Consider the following 27,925-nt stretch of genomic DNA (forward strand, 5'->3'; position numbering starts at 1 on the left):
CTGCCTCCAAAGACTCCATCCAGTGGTGCAGTTTGGTAGTTGAAGACTCTGGAATTAATGATATTGTGGAGACCACCTTGAGCTGGCAATGTCCATTATTTGGCTTGTGTCAACATGTAGCAAGGCAACTTGTCAAGGAAGTAAACAAGGAACATGTCAAGGAAATAAACAATTATCTGACTTTTAGATGACATCTGAAGGCAGCCCTGTTTAGGGAAGTTTTTAATGTTTGATGTTTTATCATGTTTTTAATATTCTGTTGGGAGCCGCCCAGTGTGGCTGGGGAAACCTAGCCACATGGGTGGGGTAGAAGTAATAAATTATGATGATTATTATTTTATTAACCCTCCTGCCAGTTCTCCTTAAGTGGGATCCCAAGGGCACCACTGACTCCATCCACCAGACAGTCACAAACCACCTGCCTTATTCTATAACATTTTTATTTCCAAGTAAGTGTCACTGAATGTATTTATTTATTCTTTATTTATTAAATTTCTATACTTCCCTTCACCCTCGGATAACCAGGCAATTTGTCAGTGGTGCTTTCTTTCGAGTAACCACACATAGGATCGGGCTGCTGTGCAACACGCCTCCTTCTTTTTCTTCCTTTATTTGCTTTGGGGGCATCTCCCATTTTGGGGGCATTTGTAAATCGCCCTGCGGTCTTCGAATGAAGGGCGCTCTAGAAATTTAATAAATAATGATAAATCCTTCAAATAACAAATTATACCCCCTTCTTCGTGATGCTGCCAAAGTTTGCCCTTCGGAAACTTCAAGCCTTGCGGGAGGCTTGGAGGTAGGGGCGGCTTTGACCCGTGTCCCTCTACCTCAGGGGTCCTCTGCCCCGGGGGAGGCTTTTTAAGGAAGGCATTCCGCCTCGGTGTCCCTTCTCACCCGCGGAGTTCCTATAGACTCGGGCACGGCGATCGGTTCCCAAAGCCTTCCCGTTCGATCCGCCCAGTGGGGAACACTCCCCACCACACACACACACACACACACACGTGTCTTGGCGCCGGCGCCGCGCAGCCACCCACGCACCCTTGCTCCGCTATTTCGCCGACCCCTGCGAAGAGAGCTCGGCTGCCTAAGTAAACATCGCCGAGCTGCTAATCACAAGGTCTGAAACAAAACAGCACTTCACTTCGGATCTGGGCAAGATCAGTCCTCCTCCTCCTCCTGCTCTCCTTCGCATCGGCTAAGGTGGTCCTTGAGATCGAGCCGCTTCCCTCCCTGCTCTCGCTTTTCCTCCGCGCACCGGGGGAGCAGCCGGGGGGTCGGGCACCCATCGCGGGCTGCAGCCGAGCGCAAGCTGCGTTGCTTAGTTCCTGGCTTCGCTTTCTCCGGAGACAAGAAGAGGGGAAGAGAGCGCGCGGAGGGGAGGGGGGATCTTTCCCTTGCCCTCGCTTCCAAGCTGCCCATGCTGCGATTTTTATTTCTCTCTCGCCTCCCCAGCCTGATATAACCATTGCCTCTTTGTAGAGTCTGCTCCCCTCCCCGCCACCTCCCGCAAAGTTGCTGTCGTCGTCGGGGTTTGAGAGCGCCCCAGGATGGGGCTTGATCCTGCAGCCCCTCGCCAGTCTCCCGGGTACTGGCGAGCCTTGCCGCTGCTGGCGTGCGCTTTCCCCTTGGTGACATTCGCTTCCTTCGCCGACGAGACCTTAGAGAGAGCCCCCAAATCCGAAGGCTACTGCAGCCGGATCCTGCGAGCCCAAGGCACGAGGCGAGAGGGATATAATGAATTTAGCCTCCGCGTGGAAGGCGATCCGGATTTCTACAAGCCCGGAAACAGTTACAGAGGTGAGTGGAGCTGGCCGCTTCCAAAGGGCGCAGCAAGTGTCGGGCAACTAACCGGGATGGTGGGCGGGGGGGGGGGGGAGAGGTCTTCTCCTCTGGACAGAGGCAACTTGCTGCGATGCAGGACGCTGGTTAGGGGGGTGGGTTGCTTTGCTACGCAAATAAGGAGCAACACTTGTTCTGTTTTTTAAATCGAGTTTGTGTGTGTTGCTATCTCTCCCTCCCCACCCCCTTAACGCATGCTAACGGGGGGTAAAAGGAAGCCCTGTTCTACGACGCAGCACCCAGACTTACTCTTTTTACCTTAATTGCCCCTTGCACTTTTCCAGCGTTGCGACTAGAAATTATTTCACTTGGCAGAAGATACTTAATAGGCTGCTAGTGGTCTTGCTGTGCGACAGGAAAAGCAATAGGACTGGAGAGCAGATGGGCCAAGAAAAGGCACCAGCTTTCCTCACAGTTTCCACTTAGGTCCCAGGATAACTACTTGGCGTTTATGCTACTTGTAATTCCTGCCCTGAGAAAGCACTCTGCATGCCCTCAGGAGCACTCAGGATGAGCCTTGGCGCTGAAAATATAGGTCCAAGAAGTAAAAAAAAACCATGGCAAGTGGATGAAGGAAAAAGAGTTTCACCTATCCCTGACAGCAAGAGTTCTGAGGGTGAATATTCTACAAAATGTTGCTCAGAGGTTTCCTATAGTTTTCTCAGAATCAGAGTGTCTCCCTATAATAGGAGAAATATCTACAAATCACATTTTCAGCTTGAACAGCAGATCACTGTTAAGATAATAATATCTAACTTCCCTAGCAGGGCACTTCACCCCCCCCCCCATGATTATTATTTTAAAATATTTTGGGAAAATAAGCCCACCTTGAATGCGCCCTTGAGCAAAAGTGTCAGATCCCATTAACATTGCAAACTCATTAACCTAGTTACCTTACGGTAGCCCCAACTTTTGAGGTTGGCATCTTCCCCCACCCCCACAACCTTTAGCTAAAGTAAGTGAAAGAGCATCCTCCTTCTCCCATGAGGCAAACCCAGACAGAATTATATTCTTAGGAAAGGGAATGTTATCCACTTGTGAATATTTGGGGTTTGGGGTTTTTTTTACAGTTGGAAGGAAAATGGGTTGAATAAAAGGAATAAAGCTGAATCTACGTGTAAAACAACCACCATACCCTAAATTATTCTCCATGAACAGGTGACCAGCTAAACTTTGAGTTTGCAACTCTTTTCTGTGCCGTCAACTTGGCATCTGCCTATTTGGTTTCTTAATGGCCTGGAAATATTCTTGCAAAGGTTTGAAAATTACTCGCAGTGAAAAGTTCTACAGAGTATTGCTTTTAGTTGCCAAGAAGGGTTTTTTGTTTCTTGAATCTGGAGGGGAAAATAGACTCTCAAATAAACTTCCAGAACAAACTTGGAGGAAATATGAAGTTTTTGCCAGCAGAATGCAATCAAATAACCATTTACTCACACATTTACGGGTGGTAAAAGTTTTCGGATTCTGATCTCTGGCTCATTAGAGGATGTGACACTGGAAATTTAGCACACATTACTTGTAGTTTTCAAAGCTAAATTCTTCCAGATCCTCCTAAAACTTAGCCAGATGGGAGGAGCATGAGAAAATGTTGTAAGTATAACTTTATGTTTCCTACAGCAGTTTAATGTTGTCACTTAGCTTTATTTTTATTAACTGTCACAAGAATTTAACAAGTCTCTCTCATGCAACATGAAATGACATCACACAGTCTGGGGGAAAAATCCTTCCTAGGCTCAGTTGTTTGGTTTTTTAAAAAAAGTAATAACAGTGATCTTAGAAAATATCTGTCTTATCAGAACAAAATCTGTGTAAGAGGCAAAGCTGATTAATTAAGGACAAACTGAGGCTTTGTTGCCTATAAATTACCAGGAAGCAAGAAATACTGTGCAGAAGATGCTGAGAAAGACAGCTGAGTTATAGCCAAAGATTCAGCAAATGATGTTAACAGGGACTGAGAGCATTAGTGGGAGAGAGGGGAAACCTCCTGGTGCCAAATCCTTAGTCTATTTCTTATGTGTTTTTGTCACTGCGTGGGGTTTCTGGTAGAAGGCTTTGCCACCTGGAGCTGTTCTTCAAACAGAAAGAGCAAGCATGATTTTCCTGTTCACAACTGCTACTTCTCTTTGGATGAACACAGGGTGTGAGGTGGTTTTTAACCATGGGAAGAAGATTCACACTTTTGCAGGGAGAGGAATCAACACATGGCAGAGCTGGCAGAGGGAGGCGGCCACTTCAGGCAGATGACTTGCTGGTTATTTAATTGATTGTTGCTGGATATGTGCTGCCAGGGAGATGAAGAGGTGCTTGTGGGATTTTGTGCCTCGGGTCCACCTTGTCTTGGTGGAGGGCACCATTTGCTGCTCCACCGCAGGCAGCAAAATATAACGGGATGGCCTGGAACTTGGGACAAGTTGTTTTCCCGCCTAGCAGATGCTTCACACAACTGATTTCCCCTTTGGCCAATAGTTTAGTCTCCACGTGGCAGGATGCATCTGGAAAATGTTCCTGTGGAAGAGTTCACCACACATTTCTCTCTTTAGTAGCATATGTTCAGGACATGTTGATAATCTGTGCTGCCTTGTTTGCATTCATGGGCTCAAAAGGGATTCTGTCACGTGGAGGGTAGAAAACATGGCCACATGTGGAAAGGTGCAGCTTGTAAAACAACTGTCAGTGTGCCTTTTGTCCTTTCTGAGGAGGGTGGCCATATGTCCTACTTTACAGGGGACACTCCTTGATTTGAAGGGCTTAAAGATAAAGAACTATTAAACGGGGGAGAGCAGAGAGGGCCTAGGAATTGCCCATCAACAATTAGCATCTGGACAGCAGACTAAGCAGGCACATGTCTTATCTAGCCTTCCCTACTATCCTTATATGTATTTAAGTTATACTCGTTGTTTCTAAATTTGCACCTATACATACAGCTTTTTCTGTAACAGTACCCACCAGTACAGAGTACCATGGCAGCCATTTTCTGTTGGCACCCATGACACTTTTATCAGTATATCAGCACCTCATTTTTTTTTTACCAAAAGCAAAGCAATTATTCATATAATTAGTGGGTGCACATTTTAGGCAACACTGTGTCCCATCCGGTTTGTTCTCCCTCTCTTACACTTCTTCTTTGGAGGCAATATGTAAAGGGCCACTGAAATAATTTTGTGAGGATGAGAAAAGCCTCCTTCCTGTCAGTGTACTTGATTTATTTTAGCATTCTCACCAAAATACATTCCCTGGGATTCCAGGGTGGGGTGTGGATAGCCATTTAAACTACTATTTAAATGCAGTGCCTATATATGCTTTATGTGGTATCTGTAGTGATTGCATTGTTCCAGAAGCAATAGGAGAGATGAGATAAACCTAAAAGAGTTGTCTTCACCTGAGAGCATGAGGAGGGTAAGGTAGGAAAGTTCCTTCTCTGCCTGTTCCTCAACCTCCCAGGTCTTCCTTTGCCTGAAGCATGACAAAAGTCTAAGGCTGCAATGTTATGTACATGTAACTGGGAGTAGGTGCAACTGAACACAGTGGGAATTATGCTCAAGCAAATTGAATATGCATATGATTGTGCTGTGAAGTCTACATTTGGGTCCCCGTTATCCTCTTGCCTGCTGTATCCAAGGTAGCTCTCTCAATTCTTTCAGTTAAGTGGCAGAGGAAGTCGTTGCCAGCTCTTTTGATTTTCTTTTTAGCATCATGAGTGTAGGTGTTTTCCTAACACTCTGCCTGCTAAAACTTTGACACTCTTACCAATAGTTTAGAAAAACATTTTTCATTTTATGATTGTAGGTAAAAAGCATTAAAATATGGCTACAGATTGAACCCTCCCCTCCTGAAACTAAAAGATATATAAGTACCTGTAATAAACAATTCCTGAGCTTTGCTTTTTTACAAGCTTACAATTTCTGTTCTAGTCCTGTCTCACAGAGCTGCCAAATTTGCATATACAGTGGTACTTTGGTTCTCAAACGTAATCCATTCTGGAAGTCCGTTAGACACCTGAAACCGTTTGAAAACCAAGGGGCAGCTTCCGTTTGGCTGCAGGAGCTTCCTGCACTCAAGCAGAAGCCACGTCTGATGTTTGGCTTCCAAAAAAGGTTCGAAAACTGGGTTTTTGGCGTTTGGGAGCCAATTTGTTTGTCAACTAAGCCGTTTGAGAACCAAGGTTTGACTATAAAGACAGTAACAAAGAATAATCCCACAGGATCACAGCAAAGGCCTATCTAGTCCAGGATCATGTCACCCACAGTGGCCAATTCATAAGCAAAAGCACTCTCTTGTTCATGATCTGGTATGCAGTGACATACTGCCTCTGATGCTGGAGGTAATATATAGCCCTATGACTTGTAGCCATTGATAACCTTGTTTTCCATGAATTTATCTCCTCCTATCAGCCCAGCCAGCATGGCTATTGAACAGGGACTGATGGGAATTGGAGTCCAACAACTTCTGGGGAGCCACAGTTTCTGTGCCCCGGTACCATCCCATCAGTGCTGGGGCAAAGGGCAGGAAAGTAGTATTACACTCTTATGTGTGGCACCCACCATATTATGCTCTTCCTACTGAGATTAAGATGGCTCCAAAGATAGGTGTTTCCATCAAGTGAAAACCAAGTGTTTCCTGATGCCCAGTGTCCTAGTTACTGTGCTGTGTTTGAGTCATCAGTTTTAATGGATTTTATATCATTTTAATATATTAAAAACTACTTTGGCATTTTGCTACAAATGAAAATCAGTACATAATTTTTAAAAGATTAAATAACTGTGGGAGTTTTGATTTTCTAGAACTGTGAGCAGCAATTCTGGAACCGAAGCAGAGAGAGGGTCACTAATAGTTCATCCTGACTCCCACCCCTTTAATAGACATGGGACTGTGTCTGAGGGCCCTTTCATATGCAGCAACAATCGTGTGGGGACCTCCTTCCTATGGTGTGATCTAATGCTGCTAAGGGTTACAATGGGGTCTACATTGGTGGGCTTAATGTCATAGGTCTCTCTGCAAATAGAGGCATCTTGGAAGGGAGAGTGTTGAAGGAGAAAAATGCTCACCATTTCCTGCATCCACAGGGTTACATAGCATCATCGACACATAGCCCCACCTTTAGGTATGTGAGATAGCATCACAGAAAAGCAGACAGCTAACAGTGGCTGTGTAAGAAGGCACAACATTTTGAGTAACCATCCACAACTGTTGATGTCACTATCAAAGGTGGGTAGGGAGCTTTAATGGAGAGGAACATGTATGAAAATCCCTTTGACTCAGCAGCTTTATGTTCAGAAACCATTGGATACATCCTTATGTCTGAAAGTACTTTCAATTTCAGATTTTAAAAACTCAGTGCATAGATAAGCTTGGGGCTTTGGCCGGGGTGGGGTCAGAAATACCTTAGCATGAAAAGAGTCCTGCTGGATCCGGCCAAAGGACCACCTAAGCCTCTCTGCTCATTGTGGCAAACCAGATGCCCATAGGAAGACCATATGCAGAACCAAAACATGTCAGAACTCTCTGCACCTTCTGTTTCCAGCAACTGGTATTCAGAGGCATACTTCGACAGTGGAGGTAGAACATAATCATTGTGGCTAAGAGTTATGGAAGAACCTTATCCTCCATGAATTTGTCTAATCTTTTAAAGCCATCCAAGTTGGTAGCCATTACCATACCTTGTGGTAGCAAACTCCCCAGTTTAACTATGCAGTATGTGAAGATGTATTATATTTTGTCTGTCTTGAATCTTCCAACATTCATCATCTATTTTTCCTCTTTTACTATTTGTCTAATAATAATTTATTTATACCCCACCCATCTGGCTGGGTTTCTCCAGCCACTCTAGGCAGCTTACAGCATATATAAAAACATAATAAAACATCAAGCATTAAAAACTTCCCAGCCTTCAGATGTCTTCTAAAAGTTGTGTGGTTCTTTATCTCTTTAACATCTGAAGGGAGGGTGTTCCACAGGGAGGGTGCCACCACCAAGAAGTTCCTCTTCCTGGTTCTGTGTAACTTTGCTTCTCTGTGATGGAACCAACAGAAGACCATCGGAGTAGGACCTCAGTATCTGGGCTGAGCCATGGGGGTGGAGACATTCTATCAGGTATACTGGAATGTCCAGTCTGACAAAGAGTTGTCTACATATCACATGATGAACCTTGCATATAGAAAGCATGCTGGTCCTAACAAAAGGGGTCACTTGGCTGTCTTTTTGATTGGATTTTGTTTTGCTTGGATTTGTTTCACAACCTGGTTTGGATCATCAGATATAAATTTGGCCCCAGTCCTACACATTGCTTACCTTTTCTGCACCAAGCAGGTGAGGTCTGATTATTACCTGAATGGGAGATCAGAGAACTGGGTTTCTCGTGATAGCCTTTCTCTAAAGGGAAGAGCAAGAAATGAATACAATAAATAAAATACATGATCTGGAAGGTTTGACATATTTTACTTTACATGCATAAATTTGTAAGTCACCAAGACAGATACAGAACATTAATTTAGATTTGCAGTTCACAAGGGGCTTGATAAACCTACCTAAGTGGGTGGGTGGGGGAAACCAGGAGGGTTGCCTTGCCGAGCACTGGTCAAGCCATCATGCAGGGCTGATGGGTTGTGTATGGCTTAGGCTGCAATCCTATGCATACTTGGCTGGGAGTAAGTTCCACTGAAATGATTAAGATGGGACCTCTCCTAGGGAAAAGCACCAATTGGCCTAATTGCTTGAAGTTATAATGTGGGGTTGGGGTGTGTGAGATAGAGGCTATTGTAAAAACCCTACTAGAAATAATAGTTGGCAAACTTTTCCCAATTTGGGTGCTGTATCAGTTACAATGCACTTTTCTCTTGATTACATACTGGCATGATATTATACAAGAGTACATGGATGGAAATAATAATTGCTAGTTTGTAATTGTGAGTCAGCTGTTTAAAAAGAACACAGCATTACAGTGGTACCTCGGGTTACATACGCTTCAGGTTACATATGCTTCAGGTTACACACTCCGCTAACCCAGAAATAGTACTTCAGGTTAAGAACTTTGCTTCAGGATGAGAACAGAAATCGGGCTCTGGCGGCGCGGCAGTAGTGGGAGGCCCCATTAGCTAAAGTGGTGCTTCAGGTTAAGAACAGTTTCAGGTTAAGAACGGACCTCCGGAATGAATTAAGTACTTAACCCGAGGTACCACTGTACTATCAAATGCAGAAACTTTTAAGTATGAATACACTGTGAGTATTTGTTTGATTTTAGTATTCATGTATTCAGATTTTGCCCTATAACCAGGAGAACTGGGGAAATGGGGTGGGGGGCTAATAACCAGGAGACTCATGTAGTTAAATGACTCTGGAAGGCTGTAGCACTGGCTTCCACGATGTGATAAAATTAGGAGGCTTGCCATATAAATCATGAGCACTAGATGCTCACCTACTCATGAAAGAGAATACTAAAATGAGAACACATAAAATTATTCCCATAAGCAGAAAAAAATAGATCGTACTGAAGATTCCCTTTTATTGGTTTATATTAAACTGGAATAATACACTAGTTCCATCAGAGTGTTGAACACTGGTTTGAATTCTCCACTGTATACATTCTTTTTAATAGAATAAACTGTGATCTGCAACCAGTTTAGTTAAGCGTTATGCAATCAATCTGCAGGGAATTCGCAAGTAATTTTGTCCATAGAAAATGTTTTAGTTTTATTTCAAAGTGGGTCCTCCCCTGCCTAAAAAGTAACCAACAAACAACTCCTCTTTGACAATTTGATGTGACATTTTGGTTTATTGTAGCCTCTTCTGAAAAAGCAATATGAAAACTGAAGTACATTGTTTAGTACAGAGTAGAAAAAAATATGGGGAGAGAGATCCATTCCCTTCAGCAATGCACTTTTGACATTTTGCCTAGCTTTGCATTAGTCAGTGCTACTGTGGCTTTGTTGTATAAAGGAAGGGAATTAAGCATTTATCTGTGTAGCTGTGATCCCATCACATTTCTCTGTAGGAGGAACAAATGTGAATCCTACTAACTAAGAAGGGATTTATACAAGAAGGGGTGGAAATGGATATTGACCTAATGAACCACTGCCATAACATACTAATTCTGTTTGCTGAGTTTAGCTTCGACTGAGATTGTGCTTGTTTTGAGGGGTGATATTCCACTAAGATTTGCTCAGAATAGACCTATTGAAATTAATGGGCATAACTTAGTCAAGCTCATTGATTTTAATGGGTCTACTCTACATTACTTTTATGTGGTGATTTCCCCCCCCCCACCAAGTGCTTTTTCCAACCATTCTGTCAATGAGAAAAGGAACTGCATGTGGAAATTATCAAAGGAGAAAGAATTTTTAATAGATGAGGGGTAGGTTTTTTGTTGAGCTTGCCTTGGTTTCAAGGTGACCATGGGGTGTTTGTGAGTGACCTTTCTTTCATCTCCCCCATGGTCTGCACTTCCTGGGTGACTATCCTTTCTGAAAGCACCATGACATCCTCAGCTGGGCTTATTTGTAAGCATGAGAAAGTGTGGAAGCTGCCACTATGTTATTTTCTTCCAAAGTGAAGTCTTTTTATACTTTTAATGAAAAGAAAAGGAAATAAATCCCCCTAAAAACAAAATCATCTGTAGTTTCTGAAGTGGCTGAAACTAAGGAAAGAGGTCAAAGTAGACAGCTGTCTGGAAATATTGATTCTGATCTCTTGTAGCAATGAAAAAGAAAATTCAGTGGAAGGAATCATTTGGAAAGGAATCAAAACCAGAACTATCAATACAAGTATATACATTTATTGAGAATCTACTTATTTGGAAACTCTCACGGCCAGATAAGACTACATAGAAATAAAGCAGGATTCTGCACAAAGTGTTACTAAAAGTAATAAGAACAATTTGACCAAAAGTCAAGTTTGGTAGAAAAGGGCTCTTCATTCTCCAATAGGAATCTCTGGCACGTCACAACCAAACTATGTGCAACATTTAATGCAAATACACCTTTGCATTTAACATGCATTGTTTTAATAGCAAAATGTTTGTGGAAGGCTGAGGCTAGTAATTAACAGGATCAGAGCACACACAGAGGGAGCGCTTGAACCATAGAATTGTAGAGTTGGAAGAGACCATGAGGATCATCTAGTCCAAACCCCAGCAATGCAGGAATCCTTAACCCAATGCGGGTCTCAAACCTACAAGCCTGAGGTTACGAGTCTCATGCTCTACCAGCTGAGCTATCTGCTTTCATCTCCTCCTGAGGTCCTAAAGAAAACCCTTCTCATGAAACTGGCATTTGTGGGGGAGGGGAGAGAGAAACCCATTGGCACTAACTGGACACTTAATTCCAAATACAAATTTTAAATAAAATGCTCTTGGTGTTGTACAACAGCTCAAGTTCAGCAGGTTGTGTTGCTGGGCTAGTTAAAAGAAGAGAGGTAAAACTGCAAGGTAAGCATACTTTCTAGAACGTGAAGCCTTGTGCATGAACAGTGGATTCACTCCTTAGTATGACTGCTTTGCAGGAATGTAGGATTGTTACAAGGAACAAGAGAGCTGCATTAACTGCTGTATGGAACCACCGTTTTAATTCCACTTCCAGCCGACTGTGGGAGATCAGCGCCAAGCAGGAAGTTAGCACTTTAAACGTTGCTTCTTCTGTGAAATTGCCAAGAGCCTTTGGACAGCCACTCTCAGCTCCCACAGCCCCCATCTGAATTATAGGGATAATAGCGTTGATTGACTTTATGGTGTTCTTGTAAAGATTCCAAAAAATAATGTACATAAAGTATTTTGAAACACTGTAAGGTATGTAATATGCATATATAAAAGCATTATTAAGAAATGGTGGCTGGTCTTCTAACATTAGTAAAAAGTTAGCCCTGTGTTTGCCAAGATCAAGGTGGTAGATGTGGACATTTTCCAGGGCCCCAAGTCCAGCAGAGGGGCCTCAAACAGCCCTACCATTTCCACTTTCCACAGAATATCCAAGAAGATCATAAGCAGTCTAAGAGAATTCACTGTTTGCATGCCCTGTTTTCTTCAGGTGAAAGGACCTGACTGACAGTGCCATGACTGAAGCCTGCCACCACCCACTGTAAAAAAATAAATGAATCCAGAACCAGTACTGTCTAAAGTATCTTGTTTAAAAGCTCTGTAGAAACAAACTCATTTTAAAAGTCTTATTTTCCTGCCTTTTCACCCCCAGTAACACTTTCCGCTGCCACTCCAGCTTATTTTCGTGGATTCACACTGATTGCTTTGAAAGAGGGCAAAGAGGGAGAGAAAGAAGAAGACCACGCAGGGACTTTTCAGGTGAGTAGCTGGCTCTTGAACTTCACCTTCAGAGAGTCTGTCTGGATGGTTATTTCACAGCAGGATGGATACTGTACAAAACAACATAATCTATTTGTGTTGATATCAATATCTCTGTAGTTGCAGGCATGGGATAAGATTTGCAACTCCAGCTAAAGATCAGATTTCTACGGGAAAAGATTTCGGCATGTGCTGTTAAGTTGGCTGCGGAGTTCAGTGGATTTATACACTTATAGTTCAATCTTAGGCATGTTTACTTGGAAGTAAGCCCCACTGAAGTCAATGGAACTTACTTCCAAGTTAAGTATGCATAGGATTGCAATCTTAAAATAATTTGACAGACAAGGTGCAAGAAATCGGAAGTTGATGCTGGTGTGCAGCTATTCATAACAAATATAGTCAGCTCCAAATATTTTTGTAATGTTTATTTTGTCCAGCACTTAGTCTCTTTTTGTCCACATTCCTTTTTCCAGACTAGCAGATATTATTTTAACATGGTGGTATTTTGATAGCTATGTTGTTTGAATCTAGTCGTCATCACTTGGAAGTAGGTCCCACTTAGTTCACTGGGGTTTACGCCTAAATAATTATGCGTGGGGTGGCAGTTTTGTCTTACTGAAATGTGCTTTAGCAAACTGCAGTCTGGTCTGCTTTGTCCTGGAGCCCTTGAGTTTTCCAAGAAATCATTAATCACATGACTTTCATGTTCCCTAATGGTTCATGAACTAAAAAGCAAATAAAAAACAGCAAGTTCAAGTTAGGAAGGAATATTGTTTTTGCATCTGTACTGCTAGAAAGATTATATTTATCAATTACACTGACTTAGTGAGACCACTGTTGCTCTTGTTGACCTCCTCTGAACTTGGGAGTTTTCTACCTGGAGTTTCCTCAACACTTCATTCAGTTGGTCAACAGCTTCCAGTTCAGACTGCATGAACATATATGTGAAATTAGGATTTATGTGCCCCAACTTTACACTTTCTTACACTGAATTGTATATGACATTTTACTGCCCATTCACCTAGCTTGGAGAAACCCTTTCCAAGCTCCTTGCAATCCCTTTTTGTTTTAACCACCTTGAACAACTGATATCACCAGCAGACTTTACTGCCTCTCTACCTACTCCTAACTCTAAATCATGAATGAAGAAGTTAAAAAAACACAGCTTCCTTGTGGGCTTCACTTTCGACATCTGTCCATTGGGAAAACTGTCCATTTATTCCTACCTTCTGCTTTGTGTTCCTTAACCAGTTATGCAAGAACTTACAGAAGTTTTCTTGCAATGTAACATTGATTTGTACTTCAGAATATCAATACGGAAAATACAGTGTATAAATCCAGTGGGCCATACAAAAGTCTTGGGAATGACCTTGTGTAACCTGTTACACAATTTGGCTGGCCCAAACTGAGAAACACTTCTGAATTTGGGATAACTTTTGCAGCATTTCTGAGAAGGTAAGAGGCTTTCTAGGGACGCGGGTGGCGCTGTGGGTTAAACCACAGAGCCTAGGACTTGCCGGTCAGAAGGTCGGCGGTTTGAATCCCCATGGCGGGGTGAGCTCCTGTTGGTCGGTCGCTGCTCCTGCCAACCTAGCAGTTTGAAAGCACGAAGTGCAAGTAGTTAAATAGGTACCGCTCTGGCGGAAGGTAAACGGCGTTTCCGTGCGCTGCTCTGGTTCGCCAGAAGCAGTTTAGTCATGCTGGCCACATGACCCGGAAGCTATACGCCGGTTTCCTCGGCCAATAAAGCGAGATGAGCGCTGCAACCCCAGAGTCATCCGCGACTGGACCTAATGGTCAAGGGTCCCTTTACCTTTACCTAAGAGGCTTTCTGCTAATGGAAGAGTGCCCTTAGTTCCACTCTGGTATCCAGCAAGCACATGGTCCTGCAGGTTCCCTCACTTTCTCCCTGATCATAGCACACCATATTGTCATATTGCTGAATTCTCCACCTTGCCCCCTCCGTGACCCCTACTAATAAGTGAAGTGTCAAGGCTCAACTCTATCATTTAGAGAATGTGTGGGGCAACATAAATTCCTCTTTGTCCATTTTTATCTTAATTGTTTGCTCATTGAAGAGTTTATAACTTGTGCAATCAATCCAGCAGTTGTGATCCTATAAAATACATAATCTTAACTTTATTGTGCCTGGGGTGGTTGTTTTTTTTAAACCCAGATCATTTTCATACTTCACAGACATCTGTACTGAGTCATGCAGCTTAATTTTTGCTGAAACTTTCAGCTGAGGATGTTTAAGCAGAAAAATAAGCACTCTCTGCTTGATAACAATATTATCCACTATTAATAATATGGAGTTTGCCAAACTAGAATAGGATTTATTCTTGCAGATTTAGTATTCTTACAGGTTTACCATTCTGTGACATGGGCTTAAGCATTTTAGAAAAAAACATATCAAACACTTTCTGGAGAGCCACAAGGAAACTGACAGTGAAAATAAACTCATTGTCCCCTGTTTGTAAGCTCCTTTTCTGCTAATACAGAATTTAGAAACACATGGAGTGTATTGAACATGCTGATGTTCCTGCCTTCAATCTGGATGGACTCTTTGGTTTTTCATATCTGCAGCCTATATATGTATGTAAGATTAGAATTGCACATAAAAACATATGGGCCTGACATGTGAAAGGGCAGTCCTATGTCACACCCAAGGGACGCGGGTGGCGCTGTGGGTAAAACCTCAGTGCCTAGGACTTGCCGATCGTATGGTCGGCGGTTCGAATCCCCGCGGCGGGGTGAGCTCCCGTCTTTCGGTCCCAGCTCCTGCCCACCTAGCAGTTTGAAAGCACCCCTAAGTGCAAGTAGATAAATAGGTACCGCTTTATAGCGGGAAGGTAAACGGCATTTCCGTGTGCTGTGCTGGTGCTGGCTCGCCAGAGCAGCTTCGTCACACTGGCCACGTGACCCGGAAGTGTCTCCGGACAGTGCTGGCCCCCGGCCTCTTAAGTGAGATGGGCGCACAACCCTAGAGTCGGACACGACTGGCCCGTACGGGCAGGGGTACCTTTACCTTTACCTTATGTCACACCCACCCTTCCCTCTCAGTAACATGCCACCCAACCTACCTTATGTTCTGCCCAGTCTAATGACATCAAGAAGGGAAATAAACTGTAATTCACATTATGTAGTACAGTGGTACCTCTACTTATGAACGTGATCTGTTTCAGGGTGCTGTTCACACCCTGAAAAGTCCATAAGTAGATCACTTCTGTGCAATGCATATGTGGCGAAACCCAGAAGTAAACACTTCCGGGTTTGCCGCGTTCGCAACCTGAAAATCCGCAACATGAAGTGAACGCAACCAGAGGTATGACTGTATATGAGAGGAAACTTGACGTGGGGGTGCAGATTTTGGTTTCTAATACCTTCTTAGTCTACCCTTATTAAGTGCAGCAGCAGAAGGGCTGATGCTCTAGAGGGGACAGATTTGCACCTGGGTGCCAGGCCACCTCCCTGCCTCTCACCTGCTTGCTCACAGTAGCAACACCTCCTTCTCTCTTGTGGGCAGTTTCTTCAGGAAAACAGGAAGGTTTTCCATCTCCCCAAACCCTGAGATAGTGCAGCTGCCTTGCAGATCAAAGGTCCCAGGTTCAATCCCTGTCATCTCCAGGTAGGGCTGGCAATGAATGAAGAATCTTTATTGCTTTATTATAGCAATAAAAACAACAATACAATATACAAAGAATAGAAATAAAAAGTCAATTATATAAAATACTTTTTATACTGAATCAATAGTCAAATAGTGGATCTTATTTTGATTGCCCCAGCTAAAAACCTTGCAACCCGCTGTCACCTGCTCATCTTGATCTACCAAGAGAAAGGACACTGTGGCAGTGGTTGGGCAACCCAGAATGGACAATAAAAGAGAGGTGATAATCTCATTCCTCAAGTCTTTATAAAGAGTGCAAGCCAGAAGGGCACGTGCCACTAAGTCGATACTGAGGTAGGGCTGGAAAATATTGGGAAATATGGTCCAGATTGGTGTTTGGCAACCTGACAGTCTCACGTCCCAAAGTAAGTTCAGCAATACCATTTTCAATATACTGAGGGATTTAGGTCTAATGCGTGGCAAAAGACAAGGAACAACATGGAAATTATATGAAACGGCAATATTCAAAATTCGAATTGTGAATTTAACAGGCCAGTTTAGGAAGACTAGAAAAAGTTTTGAAGTAGGTCATCACACAAATGTTAGCAAGTACAAATTAGTGTGGATCATTTCCTGTAACTTAATTATAATTTCTCCTTTACTATAAAAAAGTGGTTATTTTCTTCTTTCCACAGTTGGGCGCATTCCCACCATTAATGTCCTATTGTAGCTAATTTCCAATTAACTTTTCAGCACTGACAAGAAAAAGAGGTTTTACAAGGGTCTGGACTCCAGGCCTAACTTTTTCAGCATCAGACCAGCAAGTTTTTTTTTAAAAAACCCCAGTAAAAACATCCCTTCACTTTGCAGAAGTAGGCAAGAATTTTGAACTTTTGATGAGAGTTGGCAGAAAATTGAATTTTCTAAATATCGGCAAACGCCTCATGGATCTCAGCGGAGGGATAATTATTAAGCTATTTAATTAGTTTTATTATACCGCTTAGAAGCTGAAATCAGCATTTTAATTGGCAGATGAATATTTCAAAAGTTTTCGAATAGCTAAATTCATATTTTTTTGGCATGAAAGAGAACTCATTGTCCTTCCACCTGCAAACACTCTATTAAGTGCTCTTTGTAGAGCTAACACCTGCCTGTAATGCCTGCATCCATTAAAGATTCAAGTATCAGCTTCACTAATGTGTAGCTTTGCGTTATAGTTGCCCTGTGTGCCACTAGCTGGGTGAAAAACGAGAGTTCATAAATGCTGCATTAGGATTATGCCAGGCCTTTAGTCATGAGGTGATGCCACTATTTTGCAAGCAGCTTTTGTACAGGTTTTTTAAAAAACAAAAACAGAAGCTTCCAAGCTGCCCAACTCCCATGGGCAGGTTTTGCTGCAGCAGTGCAAGCAAAGGTTTGTGCCACTGCTGTTGAACTGGCATGCTGAGTGCCTCAAGTCTGACACAGCCATGCAGAGCTGAGGTGGCACCTCATAGGTTCAGCAATTCCAGCATTGGTGCAAAGCTGGAATAGTACCATACAGGGGTGTTCTCGGAGAATGTTGCTTTAAATACAGATTCAGACTAAAGTTTGATATATATTTTTAATGTAGAATGTTTTGAAACTTTGAAATGTCGACTAAAGTCAATGTTGTTATACAGTGGTACCTCTGGTTATGAACTTAGCGTATTTTTTGCTCCTGACCATAAGATGCACCTAGTTTTTAGAGGAGGAAAAGGGGAAAGCCCCTTTTTTGGGGGATCAGCTCAAAGTTGTGCAGCTTCTTTTGCAAAGAGGAAAAGCCCCCTTTTTTGAGGATCAGCTCAAAGTTGTTGAGCTTACTCTGCAAAGGGAAAAAATCCTGGTTTTATGGGTTTCAACTCACAGTTCTGCAGCTTCTTTAAAAAAGGAAAGGGAGCTGTTTCTACAGTTTCCAGACAGATAATCTAATCAGCCAGTCACATGTCGCTGGGGAAACAAACAGCCTCCATCTGCAGAATATTCAACAATGGAGGCCTGGGCAAGGGGGCAGGGCTGGAAAGGGAGTCAGCGATTGACCACACATTCGCTGCATAAGATGCACAGACATTTCCCCTTACTTTTTAGGAGGAAAAAAGTGCATCTTATGGAGCGGAAAATACGGTAATTCATTCCGGAGGTGCGTTCTTAACCTGAAATCGTTCTTAACCTGAGGTACCACTTTAGCTAATGGGGCTTCCTGCTGCTGCCGCCATGCAATTTCTGTTCTCATCCTGAGGTAAAGTTCTTAACCCGAAGTACTACTTCCAGGTTAGCAGAGTCTGTAACCCGAAGTGTTTGAAACCTGAGGTGTTTGTAACCCGAGGTACCACTGTATAGGGCAATGTTGCATTTATCCAGCATTTCACTCTACTCTCCTAACCAACTTTCATACATTTGTAAAAAGAGCATTCAGAAGGAAAGTGTGCTTACTGAATGTAAAAGCAGGAGAAAAGTGAAGGATCTGGCATCTGGATCCTTATGTGAAGGGGGAACATGAGTTGCTCACCTCATGGAAAGTGAGGTTCTAAAATTATCCCAATGAGTGAAAAGGTGCTAACCAGTGAGACGTCTAAAGGTAAATGTATGTTTAGAATCATGCACAATTCTTCCAGTAGAGATGGGAGGTATGTGAGATCTGGAGCAAGACATGGAGGAGGAAGGTGTCATCCAGCAATAGCCTCTTTAACTATCACTTGCAAGGCTGCTCAGGGCCGACTTTTTGCTGCCTGAGGCAAAGGGCAAACTAGCACCCTACACTCCACGTGCAGATGCTGACCAGACTGCCGTTTGAAGTTATTAAACACTGGCAATGGGATAGTGTCATGTGTCAAACTCATGTGAGGGCTGCAGGGTGAAGGATAGCCTGCATGGCATACACACAACAGAGGAGAGTGCTGGCCCTCTTGAGGCCGTTGCCTCACACTACCTACTGGCAGGGCCAACCCTGCAGCCAGTTCCATTGGAGCTTTTTATGCTGCTGGTGTTGATGTGCAATATGTATTTGCATGCAAAGGCCAGGGCTGCTCTTTTGAGCCTTCTGAGTGGCTGTGGCATCATCTGATTGCTTTAAGGACAGATTCAAACTTGAACTATTTTAAAATGTATAACATTTCAAAATTAAAAGCTGTCACTTTATTATTATTATTATTATTATTATTATTATTATTATTATTATTATTCAATGCTGCAATTGTATAGCATTTCCTCTTAAGCAGTTTTCATACATGCATACACATAGAAGTGGGAGAGAGCAAAGGCCTTGCATCTTGATTCTTATATGAAGGCGATTCATGAGGTGAACATACCTATGGAGAATATCACCACTGAACTACATCCTTATCGCAAGGCTAAATAAGACTGAAAGCCATGCTTCCCATCATCTTTGCCTCATTTCGCAGCCTTCCCATCTAATCAGTGAAATGGGTTGTGTATTTCATGGAGGGAAAGTCTTTCATATAATGTTCCTTAATTTCAGCTCAGATCTGTTTTCAGTAGAGTTTAGAATCATTGTTGACTTTATTGACTTACAAGTTGGATGATCATCAGAATGAAAACATTTTCTTTCTGTTTTAAAATAGCAAAGTATTAATGCCAGAAAAACACAAGAGCTGCTGAAACAAATGATTAAAAATATTAATTCTATAAAAGGTACCAGTGCTTTCTTTTGAAATGCCACACAACCAAAGCGTATCCATGAAACTGTTTAAAATAATCTGTATGCAGCCAAGCTAGCAGTGTAGGAAACCTACAGAAAAAAAATGACAAGGGGAAGATCAGAAAATATCCTATTCGTTTTAATTTATGATTCTTTGTACCTGATTACAAATCCTCAAAGATAGAACTCAAATTAATGTTTCCACCTTATTTTTAATGCATAAATAGGTTAATATGATGAGAAAGCCTGCAAATCTAGCAATTTTTCAAGTGTTCCGATCATTTTATATCCTCATCAAGTTGGAGTCTTAGCACTTCTGTATTAGATGACTGGCTTGGGTCTGGTCTATGGAGTCCATTTGAGCCTCCAAAGGCTTTTTCTTGCTGATTTGGTTTTACATGTTCAGTAACTCAGCAGATCTGGTCAGCCATCATTAATCATAAATCAAGGAGGTCTTGATCTTTTAAATAGCCCAGCTGTTCAAGCATCTGTGTAGACTATGCAGAGGCTGGAAAAAAAGTTTACTTCTTCATTAGCTTTCTCCTTTCTACCAGTGCCATCGTTGTCACAGGATTAAAGGCTCTTTGCTTAAGATGAAGCTCAAAGAGAATTGGAAAGATGTAGCTGCATCTAGTGCTGCAGTTGCATTTGCACAACAGACATACACGTGTGCAATAGAAATTCCCTTTCCTCTCCTGCCATGCCACTTGCAGCACCCAACCACCACTTCTCAACACCTGCTCCAGAGCACTGGGGGATCTCCAAAGCAGATTGATGGGGGTATGTGGGGAAGGGGGAAGCTTCACTGCATGAGTAGAAATCTAATATTTAGTCTCCTTGTGAAAAGAAGTGCCATCATTTTGATGAGTTTGAAATTGGATCACTATAAGAAGGCTTGTAACCATGATCCTGTACCAACATAGGTCAAATTGGTTCAAGCCAGAGACCCAGTCTAATAATCTTTCCTGGAAGCATAACAGCAATAGTTTTGCTTTAGGGATTTTTAATCCAGAATCTTTCAAATAAAGAAAAAATTCCTTTTTGAGCTCCTCTCTACCCTGAAGATCTCTCAACCCTCTTAATAAACCTCAAGCCAGAGGTCCTCTATTTCCCTGAATGCAGCAGCCAACCCCATCACACAGCTGCTTCAGCAGCTCACCTGAGCTGCAATGTATTTATTTTTACAGCACTGTAACAAACTCCTAGGCAAGGCTTTGGATAAGTTACTGAATAACAACCATCCTATTTAGGATTAAGAAGGATTTTCTCTCTGTCTGTTATTTTCCCCAGCTGTAGGCATTACAGATGGGCACCATTAGAAATCAGCAATTGAAAAAAAAAATTCTCTTTGGGAGGCAAAATGGAAAGATTTTGCAGGCATGCTCAGAGATCCCAGTGATATCTCAGATTGAATTAGATGATTGGTTACTTATCTGACCCTCTGGGAAATGCGACTGAGTTATAGTCAAGTGATTATATTACTGGCTTATGGTCACTCTGTCATCCTCTGTGACTTGTGTATTATGCTCTCTCTGTGATCTCAGCTGTTGAGTGATCATGTTTTGTGTGTGTGTTTGTATGTGTCTGTGTGTATATACAAAAAATACACACAGATAGGTCATATTACAATTGCATTTGATTCTGTTCCTATTTGGAGGGACCATGAAGTTACTCAGTTTGTCCTGCAAAATGTCCTAATCCTTGCATGTGTTAACAAAGTCTCCTATCTTGATGTAATCAGTAGATTTTATCAGCTTGCTCCTATTTCACTCCTCAGTGTCTCTAATGAAATATTGATCAGCACGTCCTACGACTCATCTTTGAGGAGCTGCACTGGCTACTCTTTCCAGTTTGAAAGTTTGCTTTTTAACAGAATGCTTTGCCGTTCTTCCCTTTGACCAGTTCCTTTCCCGTTGTATAAATCTGTACTATGGTTCCAATTCCCCTCCCCCAATTTTATGAACATTCCAAGCTGACTTGTATAGAGTCAGTGATAAGATCAATGCAACTGAGTGAGGTGGTTCTAGACTTAGTCTTGCTTAGAGTAAACCCATTGAAATAAATGGGAATCAAGTTACTCATTGCTAACTTAATTTTTCTTGATTTCATGGGGTCTAACTATGACTAAATCCAGTGCTTTTTCTGGGGGTACACAGGGGTACACATACCCCTAAACATTTTGTGAATCTAAGTTTGGCTTCATTGAGGGGCAGTATTTCAATATGAGTAGAAAAATGAGAGTACCCCTTAACATTTTTTTTTTAGAAAAAAAGCACTGACTAAATCTATATGCAGCCTGTTGCTCTGTCCCATCTCCTGCCAACCTAGCAGTTCCCAAATGTATCAGCGCTAGTAAATAGGCATCGCTGTGGCAGGAAGGTAAATGGCATTCCCTTGCTTCTGTCACGGTGTCCCGTTGTGCCAGAAGCAGCTTAGTCATGCTGGCCACATGACCTGGAAAAGCTATCTGCGAACAAATGCCGGCTCCCTCGGCCTGAAAGCAAGATGAGCGCCACACTCCATAGTCAAATTCAACTGGACTTAACGGTAACTGTCCAGGAGCCCTTTACCTTTTTATCTTTTTTACCTGCCTAAAGCTCACCCAAATTACTAAAATATGTGACATCTATTGCTAGTCATAAAGTAGAAACGTCGAAACAAATAGACTTCATGAAGATGACAGTGGGATATCACCCAGCCACTGTTGTGAAGTTAAACATAGAATCACAACAATATGTTAAACCAGTGGTAGCCAAAATGGTGTCCTTCAGTTATTGTAGACTATAGGATAAATTTAAGGCAGCAGTGAGGGGATCACTGTTTCAACACAAGCCTGACAGAGTGATCTCCCCTCCACACTGTTCTGGGGCTTCTCCTGTCTCCACTGAGGCAATTTGGGGGGTGGGCTGGGACCGTGGGAGGAGAAAGCCCTGTTGCACTAGGGAAAAGCCTTGTGCAGGTTTCCACTAGTGACCTTTGGCCATGCTATGTACATCATTTCACAAGGTGTGACCATTTCCATTTTGTGGGTTGTGCCTTTCCCTCCACAGGTTGGTTTCAAACAGCACACAGGTCATTGTGACACCAGGTGACTGAAAAGTGGGCAGCCCCATCTGCCTGTCATACTTGGCTTGTGGAGAATGTGAAAGATAAGGATCATAGTGCACCAGTTCCCCATCTCTGATATATATCATTAAGGCAAGTAGTTAAGGCCTTATTGTGATACAAAGGATAGCCACAGGCACCTGCCTCCCTCTATTAGCTTAGAGCACCATGCTCCACAGCCTTCTAGCACATAATAGGGAGGTTGTTCCCGCTCTCATGCAGACAGATAAATCTATCTGATTTGCAATGTTTAGCAACACCATGCAAATCACTTTTTCACAAAAGCTAAGTAATTTGATGGCAATTTACACCTGAACTCAACAATCAGGCACTGATTGACAGTAATTAGCATTAGAACAGTCACTCCACAGGCCAGGGGTTCTGCCTGTTTAAGCAAAGCTCATGGGGCTTTAGCAAACTGATGCATTTAGTTGGTGAATTAATGCTCATTTGTTTCAAGGTAAATGTCCAGTTTAAACGCATGTCATTTAACACATCGGGTTCTGAAGTCTTTCAAGTGCACAACACATAATCATATAAGACAAATGAGCTTATCCATATGTTGGATGCAATGAGGAGAGTGAAGAACATTTTAGAAGAATAGAGTTAAGGTATTTTAAAGCAATTTTGTGGGGTTTGCACATTAGATTTTAGGCAGTTTTTCCCTAATTCATTTTGAATCAGACCGCAGGCTGAGCTATAATGACCGTGACTATGATTTTTTATTTATTGAGTCACTCTAACCATTAAAAATGACTCAGAAACACAATAGAAATGCTAAAACCAATCATTATAATTACAGTCAACAAAAAAGGACAACAAACACCAGAACAGGTTAAAATACTCTGGCTCTAACCACCAGATACTAGGGGTACACAGAAGATTCCCAAAGATTCCCCTATGCACTTTTGATCCTTTCTGATCATTTTGTGTGTAACTCTTTGCATGTTCCACTTCAGTCTGTAATTCTCAGTCCCGGAGTTACTCTGGGTGAAAAGAAGTGCTGTGCATCCTCATTCACTCTAATGGGCCATCTACACATGGCTATAACTTTTCTCCCTTTTAGCCAAAGTGAGTGAAATGTACCAGGATAGAAGCTGCTCCAGTCAGGATTACGCCTGCCAAATTGCAGACAAATAGGTCCATAATCCTCTGAAGCAGAGTGGGAGGTTATCTTTTGCTGGGTGGGAAGTGCAGAACTTCAACTTGTTCTTTTTTTTACCTTAAAATAATAAAGAGATGATTGAGCAGTGTGTATTTTTGCTTGCAGATGTTTAAAAGCTTCCCAGCTTCTCACCAGCCTCAGTTTCCAGTGCTTTCTGATAGGATTTACAGACTTTGTCTGTGTTCTCCAAGTGACTAGAGGCCTCCAAACAAAGGCTTTATAACCATAGAATCATAGAATCATAGAGTTGGAAGAGACCACAAGGGCCATCGAGTCCAACCCCCTGCCAAGCAGGAAACGATAACATGACACTTTCTAGAACACTGGCTGAAGAGCTGTTTCGTAGAGCTATGGGATGGGGATTAAAGCAGAGTGATGCAGGATTCTTTTATAAAGCTTAAATGAAACTTTCATTTTTAAGAAAACCCTCTGCTGCTTTGCTTAACGAAGTAAACAAATCCAGAGCTCTTCGCTGCTCGACAGGCAATGTTTTAGACAGCCTAACTCCTTGCACAGCCAAGAATTGGAGGGGTTGCCATAGAATCCATGCCACAAAAGACAGAATCAGGATTCAAGATGACTTTAACAGATTAGAAAACTGGGCCCCAACTAGTAAAATGAATTTCAATAGGGGCAAATGTAACATTCTGCACTTAGGAAGAACAGGCTGTACAAATATAAGATGAGGGACATGTGGCTTGCCAGTAGTCCAGTTGAATTCAGTTGAATTTACCCACAGGTAAGGGATTAGGACAGCAGTCTTGCTAGCGTGATCCTGCCTTGTTTCCTTCACTCCGGCATCAAAGTAGGACACTTTAGCATCCCAGTCATATTTTGCTCTTTTTGTCCTGGACTGCCCGAATTCCTTTGAGACTACCAAACTTTTACAGGGATACTAGTGCCAGGGCATTTCCCTTTTTGCAATGCAACATTTTATTTCATAACTGCACTTTTTATATACAGAAAATGGTCCTGTGTATGCATCTGCTGAAATATGTCTAACAATCCAGCTAACTTATGTTTTATGTGTTTGTAGTAAACATGGTGTTTTTTTGTTTGACAGCTGGAAATCCTCAGACTTTAACTGAGGAGCACAGATTTATTTATATTTTCTAGAAGTGTATCCATCTTCCCACACTCTGGCATTATGTGTTTGTGATTGCTTAACCACAGCAGCAAAAACAGTGTTGTGTATCACATCCACATTACTATATGCAACTGAAGTGCATCATATATGCAGCTTAAATGTGCATCATTTAACATACAGGCATCTCTAAGTGATGTGGTGCAGATTTGAATAATTGCTGCAGACTACAACAACTACTAGGGACGCGGGTGGCGCTGTGGGTTAAACCACAGAGCCTAGGACTTGCCGATCAGAAGGTCGGCGGTTCGAATCCCCGTGATGGGGTGAGCTCCCGTTGCTCGGTCCTTGCTCCTGCCAACCTAGCAGTTCGAAAGCATGTCAAAGTGCAAGTAGATAAATAAGTACCACTCCAGCGGAAAGGTAAATGGCGTTTCCTTGCGCAGCTCTGGTTCACCAGAAGCAGCTTAGTCATGCTGGCCACATGACCCAGAAGCTGTACGCCGGCTCCCTTGGCCAAAAAAGCGAGATGAGCGCCACAACCCCAGAGTCGGCCATGACTGGACCTAATGGTCAGGGGTCCCTTTACCTTTACCTTTACAACAACTACTGCTTTAGTTGTGCTGTGGATGTTGCCTCTGATCACCATTCCCCTCCTTCTGGTTCAGTGTTTAATTTTAATCGAGTTTCCTTTTTGACTCACTTGCAACCCTCCTCCCAGTATCTATGCAGATATTATAAGGAGAGTATCATAGCATTTCAAACCAGTGTCCATATGGTTGCCACCTCTCTAACTTTTATGTGCATTTATCACAAGGGAAAGAAGGCACAAAATTTTGAAGAAGGTCTTCAAAAATAGGCAGATGCTCTGTGAATTCAAAGAGAGTTACAGTGTATCCAGATCAGAGAGACAGGGATTTTTATTTAGCTAATTCCCAATCAGCAGTTTCCACTAGCAGCAGGAGATAAATCAATCTAAACTGATTGTCTATAGTTATTAAATCCAGGATCCTACCATTATAATTAGTGAAGTGCGTTTGAGATAAAAAGGTTGAAATGTCATGTATGTTGTGGCATTCTTTGGCAGTCGGAAAATTATTGGAATGAAGCACCTGCTACCACACTGAATTTAATCTGAAATATATATTGGGCTTTTGTATCACTCAAGAAGCATGTGCAAGGAGAAAATAGGTAGTAAAAGGTGAAAGAAAATCCTAAGAATGTTTACTCAGAAGTAAAATCCACTGGCCTTCCGGGATTACTTCCTGGTAAATAGTTCACACCAAGGGGAAAATGAATAGCACTTTTCCTTTTGCGGTGTGGTCCAACTCAGGGCTGATTCATGCATAACCTTGAATTCATGCGGATCTTCATTCACGTACATGGATATTTAGCTTGTAATGTGCAGACAGCTGAAGTAGTAAACCCATTTTTACACTGCAGAAATACATATAGGATCATAGGAAGCTGCCATATACTGAGTCAGACCATTGCTCCATCAAGATCAGTGTAGGCGCTACATTGATTGGCAATGGCTCTGCGTGGTTCTCAACAGGAGTCTTTGCCAGGGAATGAAGTGGTGGTGTTTTTATTTTATTTTATGCAAGGTATATGCACTGCCACAGATCTGTAGTCTTTCCTGTTTGTCCTATGTGGACAAAATGTCTTGTGGAAATCAGCTCTTAGCCTCTGACAAACGTGTCCGGCTTAATTTTGTTACCTAATGTGTTTAGGATAATGAAAACATTTCTGTTCAAACATTTCTGTTCCACCAGTACCGTCAAAGCAACCCTGAGGGCAGCCAGATTGCTTAAAGCCTAACAGAAAGGCCTTTTTCACTGGCAAAAACCCAATGTTTGCACACTTCACACCACTCAGGTGCCAAATGGCCCCATTGTCACTCACCCACACTGCTGTTGCTGCTGAAGTAGAGTCCTTGCAGCCTCTCAGGTCCTCTACAGGGATGCCCCAAATCAAAAGCAGAGGTGGTCCTGCTGCTGTCGCTCTCTGCACTCTGAATAAAAGGGGGTAGGGGGCGCAATGCTCAAGCTTCATTGAAAACAATAGGACCCCTGTTCCGCACTCCCCATTCATTTCAATGGGGCTTTCACAGATAAATCTCCCGGTGGATCATGTTCCTACTCAGCTTACTGGAATTTATTGGAGCTTAAAAGTATGCCTTCTTGTAGGACTGTTCATCTATATCAAAGGATGGTCTCTGGGCACTGTTTTCAAAGGCCATTCATCATTATTACAGAGGAGAAGAATGCTTTGTATCCTGTTTTCACAATGTTGGCTGGATAATAACGTGGCTTAAAAACATTGTGTACCAGATTAATCATAAAGATTTCAGCAGTTGTTCCAAAAGGCTTTAAACTAACTTAATGGCTTTGTGAAGAGATGACTATATGAAAGATGACACATTCCTTATCAGGACCACAAGACAGAATACAACACAGTCTGTAGAATTTATCCAACAGGTGCTATATACTACATGAATGGAGAGTCCACTGCACATTTATGTGGGAAGAAATCTCACTCAGTTCAGTTACTTACTTCCCTCCAAACATGTATAAGATTATTAGACTCAATAATATTCTGGTGATCAGGTAACTATGTGACCATGCCTAATCCCAGTATATAACCATAGCATAAGAATCCTAAAGTTAATCCAGCCTGTGATCTGGAATGTATGTAAGGTCCATAATAAGTTGGTTCCACTCTAGAATGGTCATGGAGGCAATGAAATCCTGAACTGCAGCTGACAAGAAGGCCTTAGAATAAGGGTTGTTGGAGTTCAACAACATTTAGGGAGCATCATGTTTGCTACCCCTGACTTAGGTCATTTGAAGCAAGATTTCTCTGATGGTTTTCAAGTGGAATAGCCTCAACCCAGGACAGAAGCCCCACAGTTTATTGAGCATTTTGTAAATTTTTGGGTGGGTGATTCAGTCCTCCATATTTAGCATGTGTTAATCAGACTCAAAATCAATCTTAATTATGAGGACTCCACAAGATGGATTGATGCAATGAAGTCATGGGGCTGTAGGAAGTAATTAAGTGGGTCAGCAAACTCAGCCACCTTCATGGGGGAGGAATTTCCTCAAATTAAATAAACAAAGACTGCTGCTGATTCAGCCATTCATTAAGCCCCTACTTCCTGAGAT

At 42.3% G+C, this 27,925-nt stretch overlaps 1 protein-coding gene across 1 annotated transcript in view; it reads left to right on the forward strand.

Annotated features, from left to right (window-relative positions):
- The first annotated feature begins 999 nt into the window (after window positions 1–999).
- The window catches only part of SPON1 (spondin 1), a 278,300-nt gene continuing 251,374 nt past the window's right edge, over window positions 1,000–27,925 (forward strand). The window contains exons 1-2 of the mRNA XM_053390557.1: window positions 1,000–1,797; window positions 12,015–12,121. Coding sequence (XP_053246532.1) covers window positions 1,548–1,797; window positions 12,015–12,121 — 357 coding nt within the window. The 5' untranslated portion in view covers window positions 1,000–1,547. The remainder of the gene's footprint in view (window positions 1,798–12,014; window positions 12,122–27,925) is intronic.

Source organism: Podarcis raffonei, chromosome 1 (assembly GCF_027172205.1).
Source record: "Podarcis raffonei isolate rPodRaf1 chromosome 1, rPodRaf1.pri, whole genome shotgun sequence".
NCBI classification, from domain to species: Eukaryota; Metazoa; Chordata; class Lepidosauria; order Squamata; family Lacertidae; genus Podarcis; species Podarcis raffonei.